General features: G+C 35.6%; 1 protein-coding gene across 7 annotated transcripts in view; it reads left to right on the top strand.

Moving 5' to 3' along the window:
* Positions 1-17,929, top strand: part of SUPT3H (SPT3 homolog, SAGA and STAGA complex component) — a 263,404-nt gene that overhangs the window by 169,697 nt on the left and 75,778 nt on the right. For all 7 annotated transcript variants that reach the window (XM_031046610.2, XM_031046611.2, XM_005146419.3 and 4 more), the window contains 3 exons: positions 8,991-9,077; positions 10,248-10,338; positions 11,993-12,129. In XM_031046610.2, the coding sequence (XP_030902470.1) occupies positions 8,991-9,077; positions 10,248-10,338; positions 11,993-12,129 (315 nt within the window). The remainder of the gene's footprint in view (positions 1-8,990; positions 9,078-10,247; positions 10,339-11,992; positions 12,130-17,929) is intronic.

Raw genomic sequence — 17,929 nt, 5'->3', positions numbered from 1 at the left:
AGGACGGGAAGTTGTGGTATAACATAAACCTCTGCTGGTTTGCATGTCATGGTAGTATTGGAGAAAGAAAAGAAATAGAAATAATTGATGGAGAGGAAATAAATCTGAGTTAATAGACTAAATACTCAAAAATAATACTACTTTCAGTTCTCAAGAAGGGTAAATTTGAATTGTATTTTTGTTTAACTAAAGGAAAGGTGAATGCATTTATTCCTCATAAGATTGCAGAGTCTTATTTTTTCCAGGTAATATTTTGTACTAAAAAGTCATTCAGAGATGTAACTTAGGTGGAATTAAGAATTCTATTTGAGATTCCTAACTTGCAATAGTTATAGTGATGCTGTTTAAAAATGAAACAGGTAGTCGTGAAAGTTAGAGTGCAAATGTTGTTAGTTTTATTATAATTTGGACTAGATGACCTTTAAAGGTCCCTTCCAACACAAACTATTCTATGATAGTTTCCTCAAAAATGTTAGCATTTGTTTAATTTAAATGCAGAGATATTTGCTGCCTTTGATTTATAGTGAGATGGTATCATTTACTTCAGTGTGGAATCACTGAATCATAAACTGGTTTCAGTTGGAAAAGACCCTAATATCATCTAGTTCCAAACCTCCTGCCATGGGCAGGGACACATCAAACTCAGTCATGTCACCCAAGACTCCTTCAAGTCTGACCTTGAACACTGCCAGGGATGGAGCATTCACTACTTCTTTGTGTGAAGTGTGAAGGCACACATTCCAGTGCCTCACCACCCTCACAGTAAAGAACTTCTTCCTTACGTCTAACCTGAACTTCCTCTCTTTAAGTTTAACCCCATTCCCCCTTGTCCTGTCACTACAGTCCCTGATGAAGACTCCTTCCCCAGCATCCTTATAGGCCCTCTTCAGATATTGGAAGGCTGCTATGAGATCTCCATGCAGACTTCTATTGGGTTCTTCAGGCATTTTGTCAGTCCTAGAACATGTACAGTCAGTAGAAGACCTCTATGCTCATCTTCTTCAGAAATGCAGAGGTCAGAGTGCTTTTGGCCATGAGAATTTTTCAGTTTCATCTTGGCTAGTGAATCTTTCCTATCTGCACAGTTTACACTTCACAAAGCTTTTTTCACAGTCTCTCATTCTAGAGAGCATTACTTCATCTTTTCCCTTTGGATGATATTTCTCAGGCTTGTTTTTTCTCCCTTGTAACAATAATAACTACAGTAGAAGTTTGCAAGTTTGCTTTCTAGCCTGGTGTTATTGTCACCTGCAGTGGCAGAGATCATGAACAGGGCCATCTCCAGTGCAACACCAAGTCCTGAATTAAAGTTTATGTAGTTACTGAATAATTTGACCATATTAAAACTGAATTCAGTAAGTATGAATACTTTTAAAACTGAATTCAGTGAGTATGAATACTTTTCTGCACTTAGATACTTTGTTTTAATGTTGCTTGTATAATTTAATTTTGTTTGGTCAGTATTGCCTGTTGCAAATGTCAGATGTGCAATAGGGTTTCTTTTGTTTTGTGGAAGAAGAATTAAAGGTATAAAATGTTGGCCAAAAAAGATTATTTTTGAATTAGAAGTAGGCGAAGGAAAAAATATGAAAAATTCATGCCTGAAGCTTAAGTTGAAATGTAGTTATTGTTCAAAAGTGCAGTAAATTCTTTTCCCTGAGTGACAGAAAGTGCAAAAAACACATTCCAATTTAAGAAGTTGAGCTTAAATTATTTATAAAAAAAAGATATTTAAAAAAAAGTACTATGATTCAAAGCACATCTTTTGCAAAATTGCAGTATTAATCTCACTATTTATGTGGAAATTTATTTCCTTTATTTAAACTATTGAATATAATTTAAAAAAAAATCATACTGTCTCCAGTAGATACAAATCGTTGCTTTCAGTAACAGAGACTAGGCTATTGGGCTTTAAAAAGTTATCATTTTCTAATAATTCTGCCTGTTTATATTTTAAATAAGAATGGTTCAGAGTATCAACAAATGTGAGGCTCAGCTATGATTATGCCTGCTAAAAATAAAAAGTACAGAGCACAAGGATTCAGCTTCCCTTAATCCCATTTTGTAGTGGGATTGCTGCCTCTACTGCCAACTGAACTGCAAGAGCTGCTACACCAGATCTGACAAGCTGAACAAATATGTGAATCCATTGTGAAACTTGAGTTATTCCACACGTGAGAAAAGGTTTTCACCTATTTTTTTATTCCTTCCTTCTCCTGTGTAGCAACACTTCAGTCTCTTAGATATTGGTAAACTAATAAGGCCCATATATCTTCATCAGCAACCTGGATAGGGAACACATAGTATGCTCGGCAACTTTGTTGATAATTCTGAATTGGAGGTGGCTGACAACATAGAGCTTCATTTCCAATGGCAGCTTGATAAAGTTGGGGTTCAGATGGGTATAAATCTGTTAAGTGTCCACATCCATTGCAGAATAGCCCCATGTATCACTGTGATTTGGGAATCTGCTGCTCTGAGGTGCAATGTGGGTTAGGGTTAGGGTTAGGGTTAGGGTCTGGAGATGCCCTGAGTGGCCAAATATAGTCTAGCCTCTTTGGATGTTGTATTTATGTGGTTCCTTGAAAAGAAATGGTATGAGTTTTCACTTAGAATTGTTTAGTAATGTTCAATTTTATTACTCTGGTCAGTAAAAAGCCTTCCTCTTCCACCTGCAGGGTTTTCCAGCAGGGTCAAACTGTAGGTACAACATAGGGAGGCTCAAGAAACACGACGTGTTTTCCTCTTAGCCCATTCCATTGCACAGGCTGAGTTCCTCTGGTTTTCTAAGGGCTCTTTACAGTTTTCTGATATTTTTTTTCTTTTACATATTTAGAATGATCTTGTTTGTAACATGAACATCGGCTCAGGCAAGGTGTGAGTGTTCTGTTTTTGCTATTTTCACTCGCTGTAAGTGTTGCATTTTTCTACTCTGATTGTACTGATTGTGTTGGTGAAACACAAAAAACAAAACCAAAAAAACCTTCCAACATTTTCTGTATTCAGAAGACATACGTGGGTTGTCAGTAGAAGGAAGTGAGGTGATGTCCAAAAATACATGATATGTTCAATTTAAACAAATGGGAATAGTAGTATCTTTGCTTCATCATACTAATGTTCTGGGCCCTTGATAGCAGTGTGCAGTTAAAAACCTGCAGGCTGAGATGCAGGGATGTTTGTAGAGTTCATTGGACTGGCTTTCACAGTTTCAGTCTGAGTGCAGATAAGGAAGGAGCTGTTTTCTCCCATGTTAGAACAGTCTGACTTCTTAAATGTATATTAGCTGCTTGTCACCTCAGAAATTGAAACCTATAGATGTACTCTCTATGCTTTCAAGGGGTTTTCTTGTGCAACCTGCTTATTGCTGGAGGTGCTTATGGGATAATTTTTCTCCATCTACTAGTGACTGGCTGAAGACTGTCTGTATCCAGATCCAGCTCTTTGGGCTAGCTGAGCTGTGGAAACCGAAAAGCCATTGCCACCTGTTAGAAGGCAAGATGAAACAGTTGATCTTGCTTCAGAGACAGTACATTTTTATTGGGTTTTTGTTTTAAGAAACAAAACAGATTTTGTACTTGAGATGTTCTCAGTAAATGTCATGGAGTGTGGGGTATGAGCTGATGTTTTCTTATTCTCATGATCTGTATGGAATGAAATTCACTGTATGTCAAGCAAGAAAATGCTCCTCTTATTGCTCTCTACAGCTACCTGAAAGGAGGTTGTAGTGGAGGTATTTAAGACTTCTAGATGTAGCACATAAGGCCATGGTTTAGTGGTAGAGTTGGCAGTGCTAGGTTCATGACTGGACTTGATCTTAATGGTCTTTTCCAATCTCAATGATTCTATGGTTCTCTAAAGCCTCAAAATGTGATGCAGAGCTTTATCTTCTCAAGGTCATACCTAGTCACCTAGCGTTAACATTAAATGGTCATGTAAGTGAAAAATACTTATATTTGAAAACAGACACCTAATAAGAAGATGATTGTCTTTTGAGCTGCAGGTGAAAGTTTTGTGTTTTAGGCAGCTTGTGACAATATAGTAATGCTATTTAACCCTTGTGTGGTGATCCTAAATCATTACCTATTATAGTGCTCTAATGGACTCCGTAATGTAATTATATCCCAAGGCTGTGCTAACTGGATAAAGCACATCCCTATGCTCACTTTTGGAAGCAAAATCTGTATTTTTCCTGTTTGTGATAAAATTAGAAGTTCAGGTGTCATCATTAGTAGTATGTGAGATATTACATGGAAGTAAAAACCTGTATTCACCTCTTCTATTTAACTGCCTTCAAAAAGTATGGGGATGCTCTGTTTAGAATACAAATTCAGAATATTCTTCGTTAGTTGCATACTTTTGTTCAAGAAAATATGAAGAAATAGGACAATTTAATGTATATTTAATAACAAAACAACCTTCCTGCCTCAGAAAAAAAAAAATTGGCCAGGTGAACTATGATCTAATTTTCTTCTATAATGAAAACAAAATCATAGCTCCTGAAGCATTATTCTTGGCTCCCAGCAGTTTCAAGGCATGCAAACATTACCATTTTGACTCCATCCTGCAGTTAAACTGGAAGGATTATGTCACAACACAGTATGTTTGTTTTCCAGCTTTTTGTCTGTTTGTCCATCAAGACAGTTTTGTAGAACTATCGATGATTGTTGACTTTGGAGGTAGTGGAAGTAAAAATAATTATGAATAAAAAAAAGCAGACAGTACCATTGAAGGAACTGTGTGCTGTCACAGGAGAATGAATACTCCTTTCAACAAATCTATAATTTGCAGAAGCTGCAAAAAGAAAATAGCCGTAAGGTGACTTTTAGCATACTTCAGTTCATCCTGCCAAGAAAGTTAACTTCATAAAGTCATTAAACCAGTGATTACATTTTAAAATATTATTCCCCAGCCATTTCTTCTTAGACTTTAAAATATAGTTACTGTATATACTACCTTCTTTGTAATGTGAAAAATTGTAAAATACACTTATTTTTCATAAACTCCTAATTATTAACAGAGTTCTTTGCGCTCCTATAGTTAAAGTCATTTCAACACTTCCGTTATTTAAACTTCACTTGTAGAGTTTCATAATTTGGCTGTAATAAAAAATATGTTCAGACTCTAAGGTCTCAAACATTGTTTGCTGGTATTAGGAAATTTAGCCCATTTTTCTTTAAAGAGCTAAATAAATTGGATTGCATTCCATTCTTCAAGATAGCCTCAAACAAAATATTTTGTAATGTGGACTAAATAATTTTAATCATTAAGATTTGGAAAAGACAACGAGTATGCTGGAACTGGTGCTGCCCAAAATTCTGTGACCAGCACTGAGTATTACAGAGGCTTGGAGAAGGGAGATGGTAGGAAATTCTTGCCATATCTCCACTGTTGCCATAGAGAAGCCTCATGTTTGAAAAGTTATAGCAGTATCTATATCATGCCTGTCATCTGGAGTTGTGGGCAGTAGACCTGCTGCTCACAAAGTAAAACTTCGCCATACTTCCACTGCAGCAAATGGCAAAAGACCTCCTGACCTAAAGGTTGCATAGCAGAAAATTGCTTTTCTGGAATGATAAATGCCTGACTGCTTGGAGAGGAATCGTTTCTTTGGTATGGCTTCCTGAAATCCCCCTTCATCATGTAACACAGCCATGGTAATGGCTCAAGAAGGCCTTTAGCTCCGGAAATTAAGGAATCGGGGCTTATTGCATATTAATGGCAACTCTGGGACAGTCCAGTAAGACAGTTTGTTATAATAGTAATTATAGCAAAGTACTCATGTTGTGGTTTGAATGAGTCAATTATGTGTGTGTTAAAACTATAAATACATCTTCCCCCCCCAACCTCGGCTGTGTGGTATGTAATTTTTTTTTAATTGCTTAGATACATATTTACCTGAGCATATCCTGGTTTCCCAGGTAAATATGTGTACCAATGCAGAACTCATTATGGTCTGTTTGGATAAATAATCCATATTTTATAACTGTACAGGAAGTAATTATTTTTGTATTTTGCTTTCTTTAAGCCAAAGAAATTAAATGCTGTGTGTTCATTCCTTAAAATAAAATGGATGCAGAAGTCCAGGCAATAGGAGAATAAAGTTTTCATTGTTTTGGTAGAAGCTGAGAATATTATTCCAGATTTTGATCTTGTGTTTAGCTCAGAATAACTCCATTAAAATAAACACTGTTATTCAGGATTCACTTAAATACAAATGGACGTGAATTTGACCTCCTCTCCTTACTCTCCCTTACTTCATTGGGAGATTCCTGTAAGCAGCTTGCACACAGTCTGCTTTGAATGGCGTTGTCACTTATTTATCATTTGAGAAATAAGGTTTTTCAGCTGCATGCAGAAATAAATATATCTGAATGTCATGGTTTAATGTAGTAACTGAGCCCCAAGCAGCCTCTCGCTCCCTCTTCCCAATGGGATGGGGAGAGAGTGGGAAGACAGACACAATCACTCTGAACATCCCTCACTTCCTTCTTCTTCCCCCAGCTTTATACATTGAGCATAATGCTATATGTTACGGAATATCCCTTGGGTCAATTGGGGTCAGCTGTCCCTGCTGTGTCCCCTCCCAGCTCCTTGTGCACCCTCAGACTACTCGCTGGTGTGGTGAGGAACAGAAAAGTCCTTGACTCTGTGTAAGCATTGCTCAGTAACAGCTAAAACATCCCTGTGTTATCAATGCTGTTTCCAGCACAAATCTAAAACGTAGCCCCATACCAGTTGCTATGAAGAAAATTAACTATACCAGCCAAAAGCAGCACACTGAATTTTATGGTAAGAATCATAGAATGGATCGGGTTGGGTTCGGTTGGCTTGGAAGGGACCTTAAGGATTATAGTTATGGTCCTAAACGTGTTAGGGAAGTAGAGCATGCTTTCATGTTCGATATTTCTGCCATTGTTTTATACGGTATTTGGAAAAGCTGTGTTGTGTTATCACCATGCTAAGGTCAGGTTTTGTAGCACTTTTAAGCTTAGAAAGGGCAAAGTTGGCCTTGGAATAAACACATTTACTGCAATAGATTTACACCAGAGATGAATATCGTCTCATTCTTCATAAATTTATTTTTATCCAGCTCTTTATATTTTATGTTAGAAATAGAAGTAGCCTGTGTGCCCTCAAACCTAATCAGAATAAGAAACAGTTTTGCTTATCCCAAAAAATAGAACTATCGTTTTTCACATTCTTATTTTTTTTTTCAAGTAAGATTATGTTACTGTGACTTCTGAATTCCTGAAATCTCTCTGGTCTCTGTGACTGCAAGGGCCAAGAGAGGGTTTCCAAAGGAAAATCTGAAACTCTTCACGCAGTATGTTTTGTGTTGTACATACAAGATACAGTTAACGTTTTGTATGCATGTGATTAGTGTGGAAAAAATTAATGCAGTCCAGCATTATGATTTATGGACTGAATCTTTTGCCCACTGAACACTTGCCAAAATGAAAATCTTCCCTGCCCCCCCCTACTCCTTTGGATATTAGAAACAGCTACTGTTTTTGTTGATCTTTTTAACTTCTGAATAGGCTCATTTCAAGCCATAGCAGCATGGGAGCTCAGATTAATAATATACTTATTCAGCCAGTGATACTGAGTGAAACCATTTCTATTGTGAGTATGAAGGATAGGATTTCTTTAAATTATTTTCAGGTGCATTAATGCATTTCTGAAAGAAGAATATAGGGATATTTGAAAATAAATAAAATTGCAGTTTATTGATCATGTTACAGGTGTATATGGGTTTTAATATAAAGAATTGTATAAGGTGTCTCTCTTTTTGTTAACTTTTGTACTGTGCTCACTGTCAGTACATCCATCAGATGTCTAATGAGGATAAGAACAAGCAATGGTTGAAACTTGCCTTTTGGACAGTGGTTTTGAATTTAGAGGATAAGATATATTCCATGCCGTGAAGCATCCTTGCTATCCCACCTATTCTATAGCATCATTTTATGCCAAAACCAAGGGATAGAGAGGTGAAAGGAGCAAATCCTGTACACTTCTCTTGTACATTTGGATTTTATCTCCTTAGTACAGCAGTTTTATAAGCATCAGCTTGCACGATTTGGTTTGTAATCTTGTACTTGTTTAGGTATGATCTATTTGTGTATAATCTGGCCCGATTTCCTGAACCTACTGAAAGTGAATCCAAGGCTGACATGCTTAGTCAAAGATTTTTGTTCTTCACAGCAAAATTCAGGGCCTTTAGAGGCACTGTCACAATGCAGGTGAAGACAGTTCTTTGCTTCACACTCCTTTGGCCATCTCTTACAAATTTTTGTGGCATTCTTTGCTCAATCCCATCTTTGTCTCTTTCATATCTGAATGGCCTGGTCAGCTCAATCTGTTTTTTCTAATTACTTTATTAACAGAGTCAGTGTTGCCTAGTGTGCCTCTCAATTAATTTTCTTTCTCTCAAGTGAATTAAAAAGTATGCCTAAAAAGGTTCTTCATGGAAGCCTGGTTTGTACTAGTGATAATTCAAGTAGGGGTAGAGTTTCTTTCAAAAAATACCTAGGTAAGCTGTTTAAAATTAATATTTGTTATTCTAAAAAAATCGTGAAAGGGATCAGCCACTATTCCACAGTTGCAGATAAAGTGCTATAGCAAGAATTTGGCATTTTTACATTGCCTGAGAGAATTATGTGTTCATTTTCTGGGCTGATGTGGTGCAAGAAAAGAAAGTAGGTATGTAGTGGGTTTTTTTTAAAGCACTCATTTTAAATACAAACAAAAAGGGTTTTGCCTAATATTTGTCAGAAGTCTTTCAGGCTTTCCATAAAATTGATTTTCACTTCTTGGCTAACAGGAGCTAAGTGAGTGACACCTTTGAGAGTCCCAGCTTGTGTTTTACTGCATATCCTGTATTTTGCTATGCAAGACCATGTAAAATATTATCTGAACTTACTTAAAAGAAACCCTAGTGAATAAATTTTTTAACATAGAAACAGACATTTTAATTTATTAATTTATTTTAGTTGCAGCAAGCCGCTGAAGTCTCTCAGTTGAGAGGAGCCAGAGTCATCTCTGCTGAAGACCTCCTTTTCCTAATGCGCAAAGATAAGGTATAGTAATAAGACAAACATTTCTTATATTACATAGTGAACTACTTATTGTGCTTTGACATGCTTGCTTATCCAATGTAAAAGGAGTCCATCATCATGATTAGCTTTATTTGAAAGTATAGCTTTCCTGTAGTTACATTGTATTTTTCACAGTGCAATAATTGTATAACATTTTAATTCATTATCATTTTCTATTGTAACTACAATTATCAAAACTGCAATTATTATGTTTTGGGGTGGGTAATGTACCTTAGAGCTCAAAACAGTTTCTTAATGAAGGCGTAAGTATTCTTCCTTACCCTTTATATGACTTTTATTAAAGATCAATCATTCTGATTTTCCCTCGTTATGCAGGGTGTAGGTGTGACATTTGATAGTGTGACCATTACATTTTTGTCATCTAGGCTGTCAGTAAATCCTGTCTTGATTTGCCTTTATAATATTTTTCCTGTACTTTATCTCACTAAATTTTCCAAATTCCAGGATGCTCTTGCTTTCTCTGGAAAGTCAATTTATTTTTTTTTTTTTAAACAAACAATTTCCATACAAATCTGAAATTAATTCTTCAAATTTCAAACTTATTAAAAAGTGTTTGTCAACTATTTTTACCAATATTATTTATTCTTTCATCATCTTCTGTTAACTAGTTAACCCTTTTCCCTTACCCTTTTTTCTTCCCTTTATTGTCTTTCCTCATTTGATAGGTGAAACTTAATAACCAAAGCCAAAACTTAAAAAACGCTAGAACATGAAAACCAGTTGCAGGTTTTTATTCTGATATAATCCATAAAGCTATACTGAAAACAGTGTTTAATATGGATGTCAAAGGTCATGGAAATATGCATTTGTAGACTTGAATTTCCAAACTAAGTAAAGAATTTGGAGTACCCTAAAAAAAGTCTGATTTCTCAATTTTGGCTTTCTGAAAGTCTGTCGCACAGTTGGCAAGCAAAGTATAAAGGAGCTCAGATAAATAATATTAATATAGAATTGCTTCTGACCTTGACGTATTTTCTAGATATGGATTTTTTTGCAGAATCAAAACTTATGAATATTTAAAAAAATGTATTTACTGAGTAATGTATTACACATCTGTATGTTTGTGTTACAAAGGTAGTGTAAAGAAAAAAGCTCTATAAAATACTAATTAATATTTTTTTTTTATTTTAGAAGAAGCTTAGAAGACTACTTAAATACATGTTTTTCCGAGACTATAAATCTAAAATTGTCAAAGGAATTGAAGAAGATGACCTCCTTGAAGGTAGAAAAAGGAATTTACTTAATTTGGGGAAGGCTTAATATTTTATAAATGCACTGAACAGCTCAATGCCAAGTATGAATATCTAGTTTAATAGTTAAAGACAGAAAACTATTGTCTGCTTTTTTATTTGAAACACTGGCTAAGTATTGGTATCCATGATCCCAATAATAAGTAAAACTGCTTAATGTCAGAACTCTGTTGAGGTAAGAAACTGGTGCTAATTAAAGGGCTAATTGATTTCAGCATGTGTAATTTAAATGTGGCATCTACCTCATGCAATTGAATGGGCATTTGTTAAATTATTGTCAGAGGGTTTTGACATGTCTGGGTTTGGTTTTTTTTTAAATCCCATAATCTGAAGTCACTGAATACTAGTATATGACCTGGCTTTGTTTTCAATCTGGTTTAACGTTTTATACTTCTAACCTGTAATTTAAAGAATGGGAAAACCTTTTGTTTCCCCATTCCATCAGCAAATCAGAGATTTTGTAATCAATGCATTTAAAGGAAAAGTCCTTTAAATTAAAAATATATTAATTTCTGCCATATAATTTGATGGTACAAAATTTTGTTGATTTACATTGATCGAATAGTTAGCATTTCCTTTGTTAAATGTTAAGTTAAAACTTATCATAGCAAATCTAAACCTTGCCATGTCCATACATCACTGCTTTTGTATTTAGCTTACTTCCTTTCTCAGAGGTTTTTTGTTGGCTTTTTTTTTCCCTTACAATGAATTCCTTGTGTTTGGTTCCCTGAGCATCCACATTGATGTTAGATAAACACTGTACGTCTTGCTTTGACTTAATAAATCTGTGGATAAGTTTTTGTCAACTCATTTGAGATTTAATTTGCCTGTGGCATTTTGTTTTCACCACACGTGGAAGTATATTGTTTCCTGCAAGCAATCTGGCAGTATAGCTTCCTACCTGAAAGCTTTGTTTTTTATAATGCTTAAGTCTGTCTCTCTATTTAAAATAAATAACCAGTTTTTGAAAGCCATTAAAATGCTCATTAAATACTTCCTGAGCACAGTTCATCTGTGAATTAAAGACTGCATTTTCTAGCAGGCTTTGGTAGTTGAAGCCATTAGTTCTGTTGTGTGACGCTAATGTCTCTGTAGCTGCTATTCTGTTTATAACAACAGAAGTTACCTCTCCAGGGTTCTCCAGGCTTTACTGTAGAGCATTAGTCCATCTCCTGTGGAGCTGTGTCTTAATGTTTGTGTTACACTTTTCTTTAGGATGTAGGTAGTGAGGATTTTCTGCATGTTTGCAGGAAAAGACTTTTCCTCTATGTATTCTATTCTAAAAGTGAGGTTTTTGTGCAAGCAAAGAAGGATGGTTTCTTCTACACCTCTGTCCACTGTGGGAAATAATTATATGTGAGCAGTAGACTAGGTTTCTCCAGATTACAAAAAACACTAGGTCATACTAGAAAAGCGCAAAGGTGATTTTTTTACTACAGTGCTACTGCAGTATAATAGTGACATCACTTTGCTGAGGTAGCACAACTTATATGAGGAAAACAGTAAGAACAGGTGTTTTTTGAATAGTGTGTCTGATTCTGAAACTTGTCCTTCCTATGTCCATCGATTGATGTTTGGAGAAGCCAAATAACTCAAGTCTGTTGATCTTTGCTTACCTTTGTTCAGACAAATTCAATAGCAGTAACACCAACAAACGGCAGAAGCTTGCTCAAGACTTCCTCAACTCCATTGACCAGACTGGAGAGCTCTTAGCTATGTTTGAGGATGATGAGATTGATGATGTCAAGCAAGAGCGGATGGAGGTAATTCTTTTATTTTACTGATACCCAGCTCCAGCAGAGAAAGCTGAAATATTTCATACATCATGCTGGTTTGATGCCTTTTTCATGCTGCCTATTATATAACATTGTTACATGTTTTTCCTTTTGCCCAGATGGTCTAAAGGAATCTTATTTCCATATTTTTCCTATTCCCTCAAATGTTTCCTGATATCTAAGCACACATGCTGAGAAGGAAGATTACTAAAGGGTGGTTATGGATCTTTCTGTCTGCCATGTATTTGTATTTCCTTCCTGTAGAAAGAAGATTCTATTTATAAACATTTCACACACATTTTTTTACAGTCATTTTTTTCTTTTTCATTATTGGTCTCATTTGAAAATTGTTTCAACAGCATTTTGGGACATTCTGTTTTGTCATTCCGGTACAATTTTTGGGGGGTCTGAAATGCTACAGAAGTTGCTAAAAGTATGATGTTCCCTGTCCTAGACAAGGACAGATCTGATTCTGTGTCTGTCAACAAATGTGTTCCTGTAATTAAATATTTATCTTTTAGCTGCCTCCATTTTGTCTTTTCTCGCTAGACTACAATTCATGAAGTGTATATACATACCTTATAAAGTAACTCTCTCTATTGCTCCTCTTTATTGCATTTTGTGAACACTTGATCTGTTTCCATGTTAAAAAAAAACCTTAAGATCTACTTATTTTGGAGTAGATTAATGAATTCTGTAGGTGTGTGAAGTCAATGCTATGTACTTGCTTTCTTACTAGATTTTCAAACTAATGACAAAACATGAAAGATTGCTTGAGACATCCTATTCAAAATGTTTAACATATTTTTGGTTTTCTTTTGGATTTTGTCGCTTCTAGGTGTGTGGAAAGGAATAGTAGGATAGTAGGATAGTATAGGATAGTAGGAATTGTGCTACATTCCTAAAAGAAGAGTTGTTAATAGATGCGCTAACCTCTTGTATCACATTTTCTTTGTGCAGTACATTGTCTAATCCATGCTACATTTTGGAAGATATCCAATAGACACTTTAACAGCATTCTTTGAGGAATTAATATGCTTAAATCACGAATTGCAATCTAAAGGCAGTGCTCCTTTTAGGTATCAGTTACGTCAGAAATGTGTGGTTATCTTGATTTGGACAACTGTAAATGATTTCAGTTCCACTTTGCCTTGGGCCAAAATCATGCAAAGTTGTCCAGAGCAGATGATAAACATATATTTCTGATGTCATTATGGGCTAAACAGGATATGATTGTTTAGCAGTATGGTTTCAGTTATGATATAAAAAGCAAATATTGTTTATACTCCTTTCTTTTAAAGCATTTTATAAAATGAGAGCTAAGAATTCATGAGTTTGCTTGCTGTTCTGTGAGGTCTATTCTGCATTTGTACCATGGAGGAGTAAGCAAAGCTCTAAGCCACTTTCAAATGTTACTAAAGGAGAACAAACAATTCTACACTTTGGACTGAAAAACACCCACTAATGCTGTCATATTAAAAAGAAACTACATTCTTGTAGGATTAAATATAGAACTTATTGATGTATCCTGTGATTTTCATTTGAAGCAAAAGGACTTCTCTAAAACAGTAATAATAGCCATGTGAAAAGGAAAGTGGAATACTCTTAAAACACAGGGCAGACATTAAGAACAAAATTCATATTACTTTGTCATGATACATGATTAGGGTATTGGTGCATTGTGTTTAGATGACTTATTACAAAAACTTCAATAATAGAAATAAATAGTGGCAAACCCACTACCTGTACTGGCAAAATCAAAGCAAAATAAAAACTGGAATGGCACCTATGCATCACTTCATAACAGTTAGTATTTTGCCTCCTAAGACAGCAGTAAAATATCAGTGAAACACTATTCCTTAGAATAAGAACAGTTATAGATGGAATAAATTGTCTTGTTATTAAAATCAAATATAGGTATTTTAAAACCTCAGGCATTGTCATTGCAAAGCTGACTGTTCTCTCATTCTGTAGATACCAATTTTTTCTCATTTAGTTTGTAGTTCAAAGACCACCCCTACCAGGAAGAATTCTTCCCATCAGATGTTTGAACTAACATACAAAGGAATGCGTAGTGCATCATGCTATGCATGCTCTGGTGGTTCACTTTTGTTTCCATAGGATTAAGAGAAATACCATTCATCTGTTACTCTGACTGCTAATGTAGGGATGTATTTCCAGAACTCACATGTTACATGCAATAATTCAGTTGCAATAACTGCCATAATGCTTTCATAGTACCTTGCAGGTTTGAATAAACAGTGGAGGGAAAATAACTTCCCTAGAAGAACAGAATTCCTTGAAAGCAGACTAGATGCCAGCAAAATGCTAAAACTTTACATCCCCATGGAAAGGGACTGGCAGAAGCTTGTGGTTCTTTAATGTGTCTTGTCCTATGAGATGCATTAGGTATTTAAAAACTACAGGTATATATTATTGTTCTAGGAAGTTCATTGTGGGTGTGATTTGCTTCTGTTAGTGGGAAATCTGTACAAAGCTCACAGAAATGCAACGGACTGTGTCCAAAATACAGCAGAGTGCAATAAAATGTAGGTGCATTTGGAATATATCCTTTTTTTTCACACAAGGTTTAATTACTCCAGTTTAATTCTGTCTCTGTTCAGACACAGTTAATTTGTTTCTGAACAATACACTTAAACAAACCTAAACACACCTTGGCATGCAAGTAATCATGCTGTGTAGTCCACTTTCTTTCAGTCATAGAAATAAGATAGACTTCGCATACAGTACTAAATTAGCAATGACCAAGAAGATTCCTTCTACGGAATATAACCATCAGCTTTTGAGCGGTCACACTTAGACCTGAGCCAGATAGCATTGTCCCAAACAATTCCAGGAGTCAGCCTGGGCCAGGAGCTATCTCCAGCACACAGTTTGTATGTGGCAACTCTCTTGGGGAGGTTTGGAGATCAGGAACATGGACACAAGTTGCTCCATACTGACTGCCCTTGGACCTAGGGAGTGGACCTGGCATCTTATAACTGAGACAGCTAAAATGTGATGGCGCACTTCAGAAGAAACCCTATGAGCTCTTCTGTTCAAGGAGGATATGAAAAAGGGTGTTGAAGTACTCGAATTCATTGTAGTAATTTGGAAAAGACAAAAAAAAATAAACAGAAAAGTATTTAGAAGAAGTTCTGAGGCCTTTGAGCACTACTGTGCTCATCTTACTGGTGAAAATTATGCCAGTGTCAGTGCTGAATGAGGTCATCACTCTTTAGGGAGTATGTGTTCCTGAAGGGTGTATTACTAACAAACTGGAATTTTATTTAAAGCCCATATAGAAAGCTTAGTGCTGTAGTACAGATAACATACACTTAATAGAAACTGCATGCTAGAAGACAAACTAAGAAGTTTTATGATACTAGGCATCAAGGCATTGTTTCTCAGAGCACATCTTTTTTGCTGTAGAATTGTTACTATAAACTTATTTTTCTTCAGAAATATTTACTTTTAACTTTCTCACTGATTTCAGGTTCTTGGCAGTAGAATCTATATTTTGTACTTAGTTGAGTGGTAACTTAGATCTCACAATATTGTTCCCAAATCAAATAATTTCTTAATTTTTAGAATCACAGTTTATAAGCACTAACCCTTCTTTGATTTTAACAGCTATACCCTATTAAAGAATTCATCTTGGGGTAAGATTCAACTGCAGATGAAAGCATTTAAATTTGTTTGGGGTTTGTGCATGGGAGTTAAGTGTCTCATCTCCTGCTGTAATTACTGGAGACGCAGACATTATAAATAATGGAGTTTAAAGAGCCATTCAGCTGATCAAATGTTTGTATCTTCTTTACAATGAGATACACAGCTCCTCTGGATGTATTTATCTTGTAGAAAATTTCCCTGTGTTGTCAGTTACCATTCTGCTTCTATCCTGGCTATATGGGGGGGCGTTGAGGCTGAAAGACTAAGATTAAAAGTATTAGAAATAGAAAAGGCTTGAGTTTTGGGGAACTACTAAAGGGATGGAGTGTATATATATATATACCCACAAGTATGTATGGTTGCTCAGGTTCCCTTGAGAATAGGAGTGCATTTTTGTGCTGTCTTAAAAGAATACTCTCACAGATCTGTCATTCATTTATTTTGTGCTGGTCCACATAAAGAATTGCAGCTTTCTAATATATCATTTACATCAGCAACTTAATAGCCTTAAATTTTAAGACATTAAGTTTTGAAAAAATTAAAGGGAATAGAAAAAAGTTCCTTATTCTTTATCCAGAGTTCTCAAATAGGGATCCCAGTGGAAAAACACAGGACAAGCCATACCATTAGAAACCTTATGTCTTATGATTCATTTTTGTATTTGTATAACTAAACAATTGGAGCCCTAAGTGTAAACCAGTATCATCCTCTGTGTCCAGGCCAAATAAGAGGAGATTGTCTCGAATTTGAAAAGGGATTTCAAATGTCTCAACTCAAATAGGAGTTGGAAAGTTCCTGCCTGAGGACACCAGATTCCAGGGATAGTGATTAAAAAAACACAGGATTTCCCTTTCCCACCTTCTTAAACTGCTTTGAGAGCTCAGTGCATTGCTACCGCAAGTTGGTCAGAACTTCACTTAACCATACCTGCCAAAAAAGTTTAAGCATCTCAATAACTTAAGGACAGAAAGAGAAACAATCCAGGGGGAAGTTCATTTCTTAGATCAGAGAGGAAAATGCTAATTCCTTGCTTATTTAATGCTTTACATATTTGAGGATAATCCATCAGAAGCTAAGAAGAGTACTTCTGGTGTCTCCAGGGTGGTTCTTTCTGAAGACTGAAGTTCTGTATATGCAGTGGGAGCTTGATGATATGAGAACAGTGTATGATGATCTGTAGACTATAAGGTCAACATCAGCTCCCTGTATACCATCTACTTCTTTTGATATACATAGATGCATAGATTAAAAAGTACAATACATGGAACATCAGTCAAAGAACATAAAAACTTTATTCTCTAGGCAATGTGGTTTTTTTTCCTGATACTGCAAAACATACCTTATGGAAGTCAGAAATGCAGATATAGAGGGAATTAATTTCACTGCAACAATCCAGTGTTTCCAGATGAGTGCAAAGATAGCACAACTAGTAGCGCCTCAACTGTAAATTTGCTGTCTGGACATCAAAGCGCTTGTAACCATATAAAAATAAGCCTGCTGGTATTAATGGTTTCTCTGATTACGCATTGCTTGGGAATGTTTGGGATACTGGGAAAACACTATTTCTCTTGGGTAATGGTTGAATTGGTTAAAAGTAAACAGAAAATAAACAGAAACAGCTTTTCATTATTATCTGTAAGTCTGTAAATATTGTGTCATTCTTGTTGGAATGGAAAAAACCTATCATGTGAAAAGATTTCTTGTTAATGCCAGCAACATCGTTATACATTTTACACTGTTACAAACCTAAGATTATTAGGGTTTTCTCACATTGGGTTCAATTGCTATGATTACATAAAGTGTGCTGTTTGTTTGGATCTTCAGTCCTGGTAACATATTGGTCTTAGAGCATTTTAGTAATGTTGCTTATACTGTAAGGCAGTTTCCTTGGAGGAAAAGGTGTTATTTGCTTTCCTGTCTTTTAGTTCTTTGAGTTTTTTTTGCCACTGTTTGCTTTCTCTGAGGAAGAGGAAGATTCTGGGCTGCTGTGTTTTGTACTTTTGACACTGAAATGACTGTGTTTTAACTTCACTTCTGGAAGGAAACTTAGCCCTACAAATATCTTCTGCAAAATTACTGAGAATTCTTTTCTTTTCAAATTGGCATTTACCCTCTG

This window comes from Melopsittacus undulatus, chromosome 3, assembly GCF_012275295.1.
Source record: "Melopsittacus undulatus isolate bMelUnd1 chromosome 3, bMelUnd1.mat.Z, whole genome shotgun sequence".
Taxonomy (NCBI): domain Eukaryota; kingdom Metazoa; phylum Chordata; class Aves; order Psittaciformes; family Psittaculidae; genus Melopsittacus; species Melopsittacus undulatus.
Note: the sequence above shows the minus strand (reverse complement) of the source record. Positions and strands in the feature narration are given on the sequence as shown.